At 41.5% G+C, this 15900-nt stretch overlaps 1 protein-coding gene across 1 annotated transcript in view; it reads right to left on the bottom strand.

The window, feature by feature from the left end:
- The window catches only part of dcc (DCC netrin 1 receptor), a gene marked incomplete at its 5' end in the record, with an annotated part of 1018431 nt that overhangs the window by 361538 nt on the left and 640993 nt on the right, over positions 1-15900 (bottom strand). The window contains 3 exons of the mRNA XM_070862030.1: positions 1160-1308; positions 7466-7620; positions 10232-10388. Of these exons, the coding sequence (XP_070718131.1) occupies positions 1160-1308; positions 7466-7620; positions 10232-10388 (461 nt within the window). The remainder of the gene's footprint in view (positions 1-1159; positions 1309-7465; positions 7621-10231; positions 10389-15900) is intronic.

Here is a 15900-nt window from a genome sequence, read left to right as displayed (position 1 = left end):
GCAGGCGGGGGGGGCCGGAACCAACAATGGCTTTCACTTCTGATCATTATTCAATTGGCCCTGGTGTAAAACACTTGTGTTTGGACACTGGGTGTGGACAGGCTTAAGTTAGGGTGACATTCCCCACTGTCAATCAACCTGATGATATTGTCTTGTCTCAGCTTATGTATGAATAATGGCCACGTGGCTGAGGGACAGGCTGCAACCAGTACCCCTGAAACCATGGGCCCAATTTTAACTGCCCCTGCCTGGCAGAAACTGGGTGGGGGTGCAATAAAAATAACAGGAGTCACTTACCTCATGCGATCCCGGCTAATGTTTACCCTCCACTGATCCCAGCCAGTGCTTCCCCTCCCCCTCCCCCGCCAACCCCCAACCCTCAAATCGCTGCCACAGCCTTCACTAACTGCCGCGGACTGTTCCTATGGATCCCCAGCCTTGCCGGATTTTTCCTGCGCTAACACACTCCCTCACACCCTGCCCACTTTCCCATTAATATTAGGGCCCATAAATCAGTTTGAGTTAGTGGTTTCAGGAAAGGAGAAGATTGGAATTATTGAAAATCCTGCCCAGGCCAACGGAATAAGAGATTCCCCCACAGTTTCTGCCTTAAGTGTCTTTCATGAAATGTACTTAGGGAACCTTGGCCCAAATGCAAAACTGACTGGCACTAGCTGGCAACCTCATTCAGCGAGATCCTAAGGATACATGAAGAGAGAGGAACTTTATGGCACAACTCTGCATCATTCCTGGGAGTTTGATTTTAACACTGGGTGCCTAAACTTGAAAAGCGTTTCATTCCACAGCCCGAACATCCCTTGATAAGCATGCAAATTCACCACGGAATCAAAGAGACTGCCAAGAGTTTGTTGTCAAGTTCTCCTGCTTGGATAGGTTGCAAGGCAGAGCTTTAGTACCAAGCCTCCCGATCCTATCAATACCTGACATCTGAGCAGTTTAAGCTGGCAGATCTTGACTGGAACGGATGGCGACTTGAATAGTCCCAGTTCAACACCAGTTAATGGAATCAGAATCTCCTTAAGGTGTCAAGCTTTATTAAAGCTGAAAATGATAGTCAATGTACCTGGTAAAGTAGATGAGTATGTAAATCTAAACTCGTTAAGAATAAGGTACAGATTCTGCTATCACATTAGCTCACCTGTTCTTTTTTGCCAGTGGCCTCTACCCAAAACAGCCTGTAGCCTTGGATTGGATTATTTGCATAAACAGGGGGGTCCCAGGAGGCTAAGATGGAGGTCGATGAGGTGGAGACAACTTTAAAATTTTCTGCTGGTCCAGGAACTTGCACTGTTAAGCATCAGAAAAAAAATGTTAGATATACAGAGGAACAACACTGGAGTGTAAGATTTTTTTTAAATTACAGATATGTACAAGTTAACTGGTATCTGAAAAAGAAAGGTTAGTAAATATGTCAGGTATTCTGGACTTCTGATGAAGTTTCCCATCTGAAATGTTACTCTTCCCTCTCCCTTTCTTTGTCTCTCTTTCACGCTGGATGACCTGCTGTATATCTTTCAAACATTTTCTGTTTTTATTTCGGATTTCAAGCAGTTATAGTTTTATGAACATTTAGCTTTTCTTTTTTCTATTAAGCCTCCAATGGATGTCTGACAGTTTTATTATGAAAATGATGTATACTGCACATCAGTAGATGAAGAGGCCACACTATTATTCTCTCTCTCCCTCTCTCTCTCTCTGATGCAAAGCAATTCCCTCTTTTTTACTGATTAAAGTGTTTACTGGGAAGGCTGCTTGTTAGTGTGACAGTATAATATAATCCCTCCCTTCTGCCCCCAAAGTATGGCTGAATCCCAACCCCTGAAGAGCATCTCCTACTCCGCCAGTGTGGCATGTGTCCATTTCTCACAGCAGCCATCCTGTGGCCTGTCTGATTGCTAATGTAGTGCCAATTAGTGCAAATTAGTGTATTGCTTTTGTTCCTTGACCATTGGGAACTGGGTTGAAACTTCTCAAACTCATTTCACATCAGAACTTACAGCCAAGAAACAAAGAGAATTTCACCCTAATAGCCTGGGATATTTTGCTTTTCTACATGTAGAAAGATACTCAGTCAATTGAGTTAGTCTGTATATGAATGAGTAAATGGAGAAATGAATGCCATGTTTTCCACTGGTTATGTTATACTGTCACACTAACAAGCGGCCTTCCCAGTAAGCACTTTAATTATTAAAAAATATTGAAAATCCAGCAGGAGTGCAGAAATTACGAGAAATGTTGAATATAGAGGGAAAACAATGTTATGTCGCAAACAATAAACTTTGATTTAAGGTGTTATGTCGATTCTATAAAAGCAGTATCAGAAAAAAACAAATTCTAAAGGATTAGGCATGCAAGTAATCAGCCCAAATCAGCATAATGAGAGAAACAGATTTGAGACTGAAACACGTATGAATTTTCAATGAGACGTTCATTTGGCTCATGTCATGGTTTCTCTATACCACATTGTTAATATTACCGGAAAGGCTAATTTCCAGAAGCATGCACTTTATACAACATGGTGCGCTTTGGATGTTAATAAGATTACCAACTGGAATAGTAATGAGCTATTGAAATGCTGGACCCCGCAGTACAAGGCAAGCAGAATTAAGTGTGAATTAATGGAAGTCTCGCTGCCTAGCCGCCACTACAGGCTCTTTTCAAAAGTGTGAAAATGAAAATTATAAACAGGATTTACAGTCCCCAATCTCATTACATTCAAATTCAACCAATAAGACCATCAACCCTCTACAACTCCCAGTACGTTGGTGAAATTTTACATTTTAAGCAGATGTGGAAGCTCTGTGCTAAACACTCCACTGATCCTTTTAGCCTCTTTCGGATGTATTAAACACAATCTTTACAAAGTAATTTTAATAAGTGTTAGATTTTTTTTGTAATGTTAACATATTAATCCTGACTAAATCAACATTTTCAGACGCATTAGCACAAATTAAATTAATCCCTGTCACTGCTTCGGATAATTTCAAATTACTTTTTGGGGAATTAAAATATTCGGTTCATTTTTAAAAAGGCCTGAATCCCCGTTTCTAGTGTTTTAACACTTTAAGTGCAGAATTTGCTCTGAATTTACAATGCCGAGATTTTGCTTCTTTATATCGGTTCCCATTTTATCCCGTCTCTTTTTTGCAGGGAAGTCCTGATCCAGAGAAGATGGGAAATGGAAAAAAGACCTAAGCAACATCAGCACTTTTGGGAGAGGAGATGGAAAAATTGGGTTATTTTTTTCATGAAGTCCAGGCACCTTTAAACAAGAATACTTCGACTTTAATGTTCTGTCATGCTTGGATAAGGTCTGATAACATCTTTTAAGACTTGCCAACATTTCACAAAGTTACCTCATGTGGAATACCGAGATTAGACTGAAGTAATCAGATAGCGTGTTCAATCTTATCTTAAGTATTGAAAAAAAATCTAGATCCCATATACAAGCCAGAAAATGCATGGCAGAACATTTGAATCTCGAAATACAAAGCCTTCATAGAAATCCAGATTCTTATACTTCAGATGATTATTTCAAAAAGAGGGGATCTTTCCTGAGCTCTTAAACTGATTAAACAGACAGACTTTGTATGCACTTTTCTGCATTTCCATATGGCTCGTTGGCATCTGATCCTATCTGCTTGTATGGGCAATCATTTTAACAGAAATTATATAGCATTAAAATGGATTACAGTCACACACAGAGATTAGGTGCTTAGAATTTATACTGTAAGAAATTGGAGTAATAATGTAATCGATGGGGGCAATACTAGGATTAGAGCACAATGAGCTTTTTAGATTGGATAGCCGAGCATGCAAAAAGCAACAACTAAAAAAAAAAAATCATTTTATTCTATCCCTGCTGAGCTAGGAGACAAGGATATTCGACACACCACTCCGAATTGGGATTATCTTGTCAGCCCTATTCAACACAAGATAGACTTAGATCATCAAACTTTATCTGTTTTTTTTTTGAATGCAAGGAGTGTTGAACAACATTTACTCTTATTTGCAGCTTAACCAAAATGGGTCAAATCCACATGAACAAGTTGAAAGGGGAAAATGTAACTTCTAACCTTACGGATGCTTTTATTTCACAGGATTTAGAGTGTAAAGTAATTTTTTAGGGTCCTTGCACGTTTTGATACTTTATAAGGATGGGCGAATGAAACAATTGAAGGCCCAGCAATCAGGCTCCTTTATGTATCTTATCAAATGTAATTTACAATGTCAAAAACTGCTTCAACGCACAATTTTTCTGATAACCTATGAGGGAAATGCACTAAAACATACAAATTAGGAAAATCTCAGCTTCGATAGACTGTGCTGAGTCAGCTGATCACAGGCAAGCTAGCGTTAAAGTGCTACAATTGCTCTCATTGCTCCTGGGCTAGGAAGGAGAAAGGAATTCAGCAAGGGGCCCCACTGCTGAATGACATCCCATGAGCCCTACAGGAAGATGCCCCTGTGGGCATTGGATGAGGACAGGATTAGGCTTGACTGTATACTTGCATTTATATAATGCCTCATCACATCAAAATATCTCTCAATACTTCCATATAATGAATTGCTCTTTCAGTGCAGTGACTATTACGCAGGCAAATGGTCCTTATAGACAAATGGTTTTAGCAATTTTTTTACTAATCAACTTTACAACTGCATCAGGGAGTTCTGAACATAAGCCTGGTGATTATCCACAGGGGGGGGATGGGACACTGGAGGGGGTGGGAGGCTTCAGAATCGAATTACCTAAGGTCTGGAAGTGGGTCATATGCGCACTCCCTCAATCATGTTGGCGTTTAGCTTCAATCTTGGGATGTGGGAGTTGCTGGCAAGGTTGGCATTTGTTGCTCAACCCTAGTTGCCCTGAGAAGGTGATAGTGGGCTACCTTCTTGAACCACTGCAGTCCTTGTCAAAGCTCACACATCAAGAATGAGCACTTATGTGAGGGTGTCTGTCAGTGTCCATGGAACTTGTCCAAGCTTCAGAGAGGAGGAGACAATATTGGAAATAAACATTCATAAAAGGAAGTGTTTTATTAAATGCCATTCTTCTGTTGGCGAAGCAAAGGAAATATATCGTATTATTGGATTTAACATTGTTTTTTAATCGGGAATGTTATATGGGCTGAGTGAAGAGGGCAGTAGTTGCAATGTATGTTTTCTCCAGTCGATCCAAATCTAAATATTTCTCAGCACTCACTCACACACTCTCCTTAGTTGTGATAAGAGGTAATTGATGGGCAAGTTGTGATTGCTCAGAATTAAAAGGCCATCTCTTTGGTTGACAATGAACACTGTCATTGGTAATGCACATGAGCAAGAATTTACACACTTGTGGATCAGTGGTGTTCACAGCACTTTTGTGAGCACTTTAGCTCTTATCAGGGAACATGTGAGAGGGTTTGGATGGAAATGTCTATTATTTGACCTATACTTGAAGTACTGAGCTAGTTAAAGTAATGCTGCTGAGAACTGTTGATATTTGGCACCAGTCTGATCAGTGAATACTATGAATGTTAAGTCATTATTAATAATCAATTATCCCTGTAAGCACCAAATTGTTTTTACATTTAACAGCACTTCATAATGGAAAGCACCGTTTTAGTGGTGGTAAACATGGGATGGGGATAATTGTAAGTGTACTCAGGGACTAGCCGACCTTATCTAGAGTATGGTTGGGTCAGATCTTGTGATGTCTGGGGTGGGTTTGACGTGTACTCCAATCATTATTACATGACCTTGTTGAATATTCCAGATTGAATTTTGTGAGCTTTCTCCTTGTTATATTGTTGTGGGGCTGTGCAGCATGTCCTTTCATTTCATTTATAACAAGGCATGTTTATCTCCATACTTTGTTGTATTTCACTACATCTTCAAAATATATCCTTCACTCGGGTTTCTCAAATTTAAAGAAAGCAATCAGCTTGTTCCCAGGAATCGTCCAATGCTGTTCGGCAAAGGGTTCCGAAAAGCCGCCCAGAAAGACTCTCCTTCTCAATTATCCCGCACTTCTGACCAACGCCTCACCAACAGGCTTCAGCATGAACTGATCAAGAGGTTAATTTCAGAGATACAGATCACACCTGTGATGCACTATTCCATTGAGGTAGATCAACACAGCCCCAGTAAACAGCCAAGTGCTTTTACACACCATAGGATTATCCAATTTTCTACCCATCCCCTAAAAAATAAGTGCCTTAAATCAATCTATTTGATGAAATAAAATGTTGCCACTTCAAGGTGCGAAGCAAATCGTAATAATGGCAGAGATTTTGCCAACAGTATTGAGGCCGGTATGGCCGGCACTGGTGGCGTGTGGGAAATGTACTCCTGTCTCCATCCCGCTCTCTCTCAACATAATCTTCCATTGATGGGACTTGTTAAACTGCTCTGCAAGGTTCCTGGCCAAGTAACAGGAAGCGGATCTGATGACATCATCTGATGACGTGTCATCAGCCGGTTTTCTTAAAGGGATCATGGCCAACATTTGATAGTTCTTCCATCAGTGTTCTGCAGCATTGAGGTGTTGCAAACACTAACAAGCACTGCACAGAGGTTCTCCCAGGCCTCCCTCCAGATGCTTATGGAGAGAGTCACAGCACGCAGGGTGGTTCTCTTCCCGTACAATGGTCCCGTCAGGTGATTGTGGAGAAGTTTGGTGTTGTTGGTGGTGATGCTGGTGTGTTTAGTAATGTTGGTGTTTGCGCTGATCGGGGTGGGATTCTGTGGACCAAGGTGAGATTTTTTCTCACCGGTGCTGCTGGAATAGATGGCAGGTGAGGTTGAGATGACAGAGCGATCTGTCAACAGTGAGAGAGGTTGCTCCAAGGAGGTGACAGTAGATAGGGCGCTTACTCCAAACACTTTCAAACTGCATACAGCTCAAAAGTTTCTTCCAAATCCTGAAAGTTTCAGGTTCTGACATTGGAAAGTGAACAGATGTGAAATAGTAGCTTTTATACCCCTCTGCAGCTGTCAACTAGCCAAAGCAATAGAGAACCACTGAAAACCCGACACACTTACCTGGCGTGAAACCTGAGGGATGGTAAACTCGTTGAAAACTTGGTAAAATGGAAAATGCCTGGTAAAATCCTTTTAAATACCTTCAAATTACCTCTTAAGCAACTTAATTGACTGGCCCACCATTTGGTGTCAGTTCAGAGCGGACTTCCGCCCAGCTGTCAATCAGGCCGTTTGACAGCGGGCCCATCTCCAAACCCGCACTCACAGGGCTGGGAAGATTCCGGTCCATGAGTGTACACTCTGAGTGTCAATGGACAATACACAGAGACACACACCTGTTCCAGTGGGAGTCACAGGACAGTGACCAGGGAAAGGATTTTAGCGTCAGAGCTATAAAGCAGTATTTTAATAATTGAGATCTTTACCAGTGATCAGTGTGCTTTCGGTCGTGGGAATGCTTTACGCCTCAACTACTTACACTCAGGCTGAGTAGATACTTTAATGGGTTGCGAACTCTGTCCTGGTCCAACATCGTTGTAGGCTATGATCCTAAACGAATAGGTTTCTTCTGGTTTCAAATTTCCAACAGTAAGCTGCAGGTCTCCGGACTGGGAGGTATTTAATGCACGCTCCCTGAATTTAAACAAAGAAAAGGTGAGAATGAGCAGCATAATATCGCAATGCACACTAAGGAAATAAGAGACATGACCATCTCCATCCTATATTTAGCAGTTAGTGTGGTTAGACAGACAACTCTGTACTGGAAAGAAACCATTAAGGCCTGTAAATAATCACAGGAAGTGTTCTTCCAGATCTATGAAATATCTTTCAACTATTTGTCAACACCAGTATTATTGGAACAGTGATAACAATGTTCTGTTGTGTTTAACTGATGTACTCCGCTTTCCCCAGCGAGCATTTTTAAACACTACTGGGCATTTCTGTAGCCTCTGGGCAATATTCAATAATATTACTCCTTACAATATCATGCTGTGAAAATCTAAGTTGACATTTATGCATCTCGTGAAATAGGCAACGCGGGGAATGAACAGTAAAAGAAAATCAGAATGCATTTTAGAAACATAAATAGAAGGCTAAAATGAATAATAGTAAAGGAAAATAAATTTAGAAAAGTAATGTGCGGTTTAAAAAAAATAACAAGGAGAAGTTGCAAATGCTGGAACTCTGAAATAAAAATAGTAAGTTTCAGAAACATATAGCAGATCAGTCAGCCTCTGAAGGAGGAAAGATACAGTCATGTTTCTGGTCCCACCCAGTGATTAAAGTGTCTTTCTCATTCAAATCCTGACTGACCAACTGTGTATTTCCAGCATTTCCAATCTTTATATTGCAAATGTTGGACATTCTGTACAAATGATTACGTTTGTCTCTTATTCCCACACTCACAGCAGTTTGTCAGAGTGATAATATGATTAGTGGCAGAGTTCCAGTATATAATTATATTTACTATCTTGTGAAGCTTCCAAACAATAAAAGGTTACTCCAAAATATGTTACAACACGTAATTATCCACCTTCAGGGAAGAAACTAGTTACCCAAGATTTTTATTCTGACGCAGGGGATTAATAAGAACTGAAGAAATCTCCCAATGCGGAACATGTGAACAAACATTATTTATACTGTTTAACAAGAAAATTATCTCTAACTATCAATGAATCATGCAAACAACACAACAGTGGCTCCCTGAAGCCTTTTACATAAATATAAAAGAAATGACAGCATGGTACAGGCAAAATAATTACTGCATTTTTTTTGCCGTTAGCAATGGAGCATCGTGGAATTTCTTTATTGGTGGAACAGTCATTTTCCCGAGAGCTTCACCACAAATAAATCACATAAACTGTTCAGCAGAGTCAAATGCAAATGAAATGGGAGTGTGATTGAAAAAGTGGAGATAACATAGATAAACCTATATTGGCTGTCAGAAAAATGACCATAAACCATTGAAACAAGTAAATAGACAGAGAGAGGGGGCGCAGGTTGCTTTCAAACATAATTCCAAGGAATAACAGTTTGCGCAAGATGAAAAAATAAACGAGAATGAAAGGGACTAGTAGAATGGGTGGCAGACTGAAAGAGGCAAAGATAGATAAATAGAGATGAGGTACACAGTGGTAGGTAGTAAATGAATTTTGACTCCCAGATTCATTAAGAGCGAGAGGTCTTGGCTTGAGTGGAATATTAAAAGAATATCAAACAGATAGATAGAGCAGACAGACACAGAAAAAAAAGATTTGGAATATAAATTTTTTTTTAAAAGAAATATATTGACAGGTATTAAGTGATATAGACAACAAAAGAAACAAATTATTGGGAAATCAGGAAAACATCTGGGCTAGAAATTCGGTGCATTTGCGCCTCCCGTTAGTGCCCTTGGTGGGGGTGCTAACAGAACACAAATGCCTTAACGACCGGGTGCATTGCTGGCAACGACTCCCGCCATATTGAGCGGGTGTTTAGCGGTGGCGCTACAGTGTTGCAGCCCGATCTCCTGCGCCTGGAGAATGTGACGTCATCACTGTGCGCATCGCCTCGTTAGCACCCCGGCCCTGAAATAGTTTTTTGCCCCCTGCAGCTGCATGGGGCGATGACACCGACAGCTGCAGGGGACGCGTGCCGGGCAGGGGCCACTACCGCCGCAAAAATGAAAGGCGAGATGGCCGATGGCAAAGGAGAAAAAAAACGTACCTTTTCGTTGCCGCTCCAGATGTGCTTTTATTTGCAGGGTCGTGGCCGCGATCGGTCAGCCTGGCTCTCTGCTGGAACGACATCTGATCGCGCGGCACCCCCGCTGCCCAATGGTCCAAGTAGGTGCTTTTTTCTTTTGCAGAGTCGGCAGCGTGGGCCCTTCCCTTTAATTGAGGGAAGAGCCCCTCGGACAGGGCAGCGCTCAGTGTGCAGCATTGCTGAGGCGTTCCGTTAGCCCTCCAGGAAGGAAGTGGAGTGCTTGATTTAGCACTCCACTTCCTTCCGGGGGGCGGTAACCCGAATTTATCGAGAGGAGCATGACTTCCGCGCCTGGCACTAAGTTTTGTACCTCCCAGATGTTACTGCCCTCAAACGGGGCAATATCGAGTTTCACCCCCAGAGTCTTGGATAGGGAATTATTATGAACAATAACAATAGAACATATTAGTTTGTCATTTTCGAGATGTCCAGCAATGACAGCTTTAATGAAACTGATTAAGGCACGTGTCTGTGTGCATTTCTGTTCCACACCTACCTGTTAACGCTTTCCCTGGTGAAGTAAACTGTGTACGTCTGGATACTTCCATGGGTCTCGGCAGGTGGACGCCAGCTGAGTCGGACAAAACGGCTGGAAACCAGGACAGGGACCACGTCCCGAGGGGCAGAGGGAAGGACACTGGAGCGTGGTAAGGCTGAGGGTTGAGGAGGAGAGGAACTGGTCAGTGAGGCTGGTATGCACATGGTTCTCTGGGTGGGAACTGGTAGGGTAATGAGGATTTGTGAATGGGTCATTATTATGTTATAAGGAGCAAATTCATGAATAAATGTGGAGTAATAGAAAAGGAGAAAAAAAATCAGAGGATGGGAAAAAGACTGATAAGAAATTATCATTCTAAAAGCACATTAAAACAGTTCATCAGCATAGACACAATAACCCCTGAAGGACCAATATGTTAAACCATTATTAATGAAGGATGCGAATATGGCAAACACTTTCCCTCAGTGATTATAAACATTCCACAAAGTCTGATATGTATACTTCTCATGATTTAATTAATTTCTACTTATTCCTTTTTATTTTTATTTTGCCCCTTAAACTCAGCCTATATGTGCCTCAGATAATGATTGTCAGTTCACCCTATTGACATCTTGCTAACTACATCAATGCCACATTTTTGGCTCTCTCTCAAACCCAGATACTATTTTTCCCTCTGAAGTAGCTTGGTCAGGATAGGCGAACCCACTTTTCCAGAATAGCCCAGGTCTAAATACCAAAAATGAATGGGATTGCTTTTAGCCAGGAGTTTGATGCATCATATTGAAGGATATTAAGCAAAGGTGGGCAAATTGAAATGAGGTACAGATCAGCCATTTCAATATCAGCCATGATCTAATCGAATGGTGGAGTAGGCTCGAAGGGCTGAATGGCTTATTCCTGTTCCTATGCTCCTATATATGGGGTAGCCTATACAGTTTCCTTAGCGATTAGGAAGCAGTAGATTTAGCACATTACAAAATTTTGCCCGACATTATTATACACTTGAAAAAATGCCTCCCGAAAAAAGCAAGCATCTTCAAATTATCTTCAACCCTATCTTCTTGCATTTTTGTTTTGATCAAATGTATTTTACATGTTAGTTCTGATGAAGAGTTTACACCTGAAACATTAACTTTTCTTTTCTCTTGTCAAATGCTAAAGGTGCTAGACCTCTGGCTTGAAGGACCCAGGGTGTGCAGTTAGAACTAAGAGGAGCGAATCCACATCATAAAGGAAAAGAAAAACTGGGATCATAGGAGCAGAGCTCCCTGTCAACCACTGGCAGGAAACTTATTAAGATGTTAGGTGCTCTTGGAGTTACTGTATGTGACATCGCAGCCACCCACTTTATCTGGAGATCCAAAATGAGCCAGGCCTACAGAGACACTGCAGCTAATCTTAGCCTTCGGCCCGAAACATGCACGAAGTCGGTGGAGTGGCCACACCGCCCGCTGGTGCTGGCATGAGGCCCGAGCAACATGAATGGAATAGTCGGCATCAGTGGCCTCAGACAAAAGAGTGGAGGAACAGAATCAGTGAGCCTTTCCACTGCTGGTTTCTAACCAGTGACCATGCTAAAAATGCAGGCGTTTGGATGGACCAATGAGGACATAGTCGTGTTCGTCTAAAATACCTTGCACACTGCATTCTAGTCTGACATATTAAGAATGGTTGTTTTTTGCAAGGTGATGCATGGTTAACAGCACAATTGCCTTGCCCAGCATGAATGTACCTAACTTGTGGAAGGGTACATCAAATGCCCACAGGACCGGACAGGTGCAGCAGCAGGAGGGAAATGGGGAGTTAAAAGTTTATATGTCATTTTGCAACTGAGCCCTTCACAGCTAAAGTGCAGAATCCCATGAATTGTTTCCGCTCTTATGACGGGTGATACCACCAGTAAAAGATCAAAAATAATAAATTAAAATTTATTTTTCAAAATACATCAACAGAATAAGCGCATGCGCTATTAATTAGGCATTTTACTTGCTTGTAATTTTTTTCAATCAATCCATGCAGTATTCTTTATTGAAAATCAAGCCACATTACCACCATATGCAGTCAGAAGCAATTAATGGTAATCGTGCACTCTAGCCGACAAAGGGTCAGCTGCATTAAGTTTTATCTGTTTCACGTACACATCTCATACTGTGTCACATACACAGTTTTATTGATTGTTCATAGGAAGGGATCCAACAGTGCATACCAATAATAAACCAGCACTCTGTTCAAGTCAAACATGCTGGTGAAAAGATTGCGGCAGACACACAAGTACAATCAAACTTCACGCACATAGAAAAACAAATCATAAAAGGTCTATACTATTGAATACACAAAATTGTTTTCTTTAACAGATTAGAACTCTAGAATTTTTAGGAACAGGTAAAGTCCATTAGATCCAATAAGTCTGACCTTTTTTCATAAATAGTGGCTTTCAAAAGGGAATTGGATAAGTACCTGAAGGAAAAGAATTTGAAGGTTACGGGGAAAGGGGCAGGGGAGTGGGACTAGCTGAAGTACTCTTGCCGAGAGCCGGCATGGGCTCGACGGGTCGAATGGCCTTCTGTGCTGTAACCATTCTAGGATTCAAAGGATTGCATTTATATGGCGTCTTCACGGCCTGAGGATATCCCAAAACACTTTACAGCCAATTAAGTACTTTTGAAGTATAGTCACTGAGGAAATAGAGGAAAGGCGGCGGCCAATTTGTGCATAGTAAGTTCCGACAAACAATGTGATAATAAAGTTGGGAAATAAAATTATTTTCAAACCTAACCTGTTTTGTGCTGATGGTTAGTGATTTGCAAAAAGAAAATGAGTAAATATGAAATATGCAAGTAACCAATACGAAATACATATAAACATTACAACATGGAAAGAGGCTACTAGGCCCAACTGGCCTGTGTTGGCATTGATCCTCCATGTGAGCAAATAGTCACATTTGAATGCCATATTCCAGCATCGCTAAGTTTAGAATTGTGCTCTGCCTGAGTTTAAAGACAGCCTTGGATGAATCACCTGCACGTCCTGCTGTGGGCTACAATGTGAGCCACCAGCTGTACGACTCAAAGACCTTCTCTGTTACCAAGTAACAGCTAATATTAAACAATCATTGTGCCCTGCATTGTGTGTGTTGAGGTGTATTTTCCCCAACTCAACCTACACATAAACACCCCCTCCACAAAAGAAAATGATTACAGTTCATCAATGGATACACTAGGAAAGTGCTAGCCCTATTTTCAGGCAACAAAATGACAAGAATAATTGTCAGAAGATCCTACCCTTTTCTCTAATTGCAGCACTCTGTATCACCATTATGAGCTAAAATAGTCATAATAGGTCTCTCTATTCACACAGAACACAATATTTCCCGTGATTAACCCACTCCAGAATCATCTGCAGTCTCTGATCTAATGCAGCTAATCACTCCTCAAGTGATGGGCAAGTAGGCTTTCAACCTGATGTAACAATGTCACTTCTAATGCCGAACTCAATGCAGTCTAGAGGCACCAGGATAGTCATGCCAGCTGAATATAAATTTTCATTCTTCCACTTTTATATTTCTTCTTCTGAATAACATGTTGACTCAGAATCAGCTGCCCTCCAGTACCTCACCCAAGCAGTCATTCTTCATGTGTGAGGTAAGAGATCACTAGAGAAGATTAAGGAGTATGGAATTAGGGGGGAGGATAGCAAACCAGATTAAAAATTGTTTGGAAAGAAGAAAACAGTTTAGGGGCAGTTTGTCAAGCATGATGGGAAGTGGGTTGTGGTATCCCAGTGTTCAGTTCTGTGGCCACAAATGTTCAGTGTGTAGATAAATGACTTGGATGTTGGCCTGGGGAAAGACTGTTGAAATTTGCAAATGATATCAAAATAGGATGTAGAGTTAATGTTTTAGAATACCAAAGGAAACTGCACAGGGATATGGGTAAGATGAGGGAATGGGCTAAAAAGTTGCAGATGGAATTCAATGTCGGTAAGTCTGAGGTAATGCATTGTGGAAAACAAAATACCTGTAATGGAACCAAGCTTGGTGCTGTGCAGGTGCTGAGAGATTTGAGTGGATTTCTAACTAAAGGCAATACACAGGCGAGAAAGGATCAGGACATTAAAGGCCACACCTCAGGTTGAAAAGGCTGTAAAATGAAATGAACAGAATTCTAGGTTTTATCTCAAGAGCAATGCGGATTATGGGATGATACAATAAAAGTTTTTTTAAACTATAAGCGTATGGGACAGGATAGATAGAAGCAGACTGTTGAGGGGTCAAGATGAAGGATTGGATATGTGGTTTGAAGGGATATGGGAACAGGATGGATCAATGTGACTCAGACTATTGCTCATATGGAGGATAAATGCCGACATAGATTGGTTGGGCCGAATGGCCTGTTTACATCTTGTTATGTCTATCTATTTCTAAACTATAAGAAGGATCTCAAAGGTATTAATGGAAGAAACAGGGGGCATCTGTGCAAATTGTTGACTCAATACAGAGTCCAGTTGGATGCGAACTTCAGCCTGGAGTGCTTTGGGACTACAATGAGACGGTGTGGAATGACTTTGTATTTCTCACAGTTCTTCAATACTATCAAAGTCTATGTAGTTCCCTTTGAGGTTCAGAACACATAGACATGGATGGAAGTGGCTTCCTCTGGCCCTCCTGGTGGCTACAGGACCAAAGATGACTGGAGTCACTGGAAAATGAACCTAGCAACTTTCCTCACATGAAGATTACTGTCCACAACCTTTTGACCTTTTGTGTGTGCTGTGTTGACAGAGGATCGAAACACTTTCCTGCACCATGGGACATTTGCAGCCGAGCCCCCACTCAATGGCAAAGGCTCTAATGCACTTTTCATGAATGCGCAGCCTGCTGCCATACAGACCTACAAGTTCACATGGACAGCCATTGATACGAGCTTTTCCGCCATTCATTCTGCTGTTACGCAGATCAGTTGGTGTGTTGAAAGAGTTCAGTGTCGCAGGCAAGTTTGGAATGGCTATGGATGTTGTTGCTTTCTCTGAATGACAATACTTTTGCACCTTTCCATCGCACCCTTCCACCACTGCCCCACCCCCCCGCCCTGCTCCCAACCCCGCCACATTCAAAGTGCCCTGATTCTGCAACCTGGGATCTCTTTGAGTTTGGCTCACTACTCGGAGTTCTTGGCTTAACTGCAGGTTATGCCACATTGGTAACTGCAAGTGGCAGTCTGATCACTTTCCTCCAAGTGGCTAGCAGTGATTGGGGGGGGGGGGTGGGGGGGGAAGTGGTGGAAGGGTGCTAGCTATTTGACCTGAGCCCACATTTTAACCTACACATTTCCACGAAAAGATCTTGGCAGGGTAAAACCGAACATCTGTCGTAAATTAATTTGAAAATCTTTTATGTACGAATTTAATCTCTTTTAAAAAAAAAAGAAAACAACTTAATCTAGAAATTCCATCTGCACAGCTTCATCAACCAGTTGAACAGCTGTTCTAGTCAGTTATCATCCCTTTACAACACAAGGACTTCTGACCATAGATCTCCGCTGGGGTTGCAAGCTATCTGAATCTATCTGTGTGAGCTCATTACAATCACAGTGAAGATTATATTTTGTGAAGCCAGCTCACTAGTGGATATGTTCAGAAAATTAATAAAAGAAAATGCATGCAGCCAG

This window comes from Pristiophorus japonicus, chromosome 2, assembly GCF_044704955.1.
Source record: "Pristiophorus japonicus isolate sPriJap1 chromosome 2, sPriJap1.hap1, whole genome shotgun sequence".
In the NCBI taxonomy this organism is placed as follows: Eukaryota; Metazoa; Chordata; class Chondrichthyes; family Pristiophoridae; genus Pristiophorus; species Pristiophorus japonicus.
The sequence above is the reverse complement of the archived record's forward strand: the minus strand, read 5'-3'. Positions and strand labels throughout refer to the sequence as shown.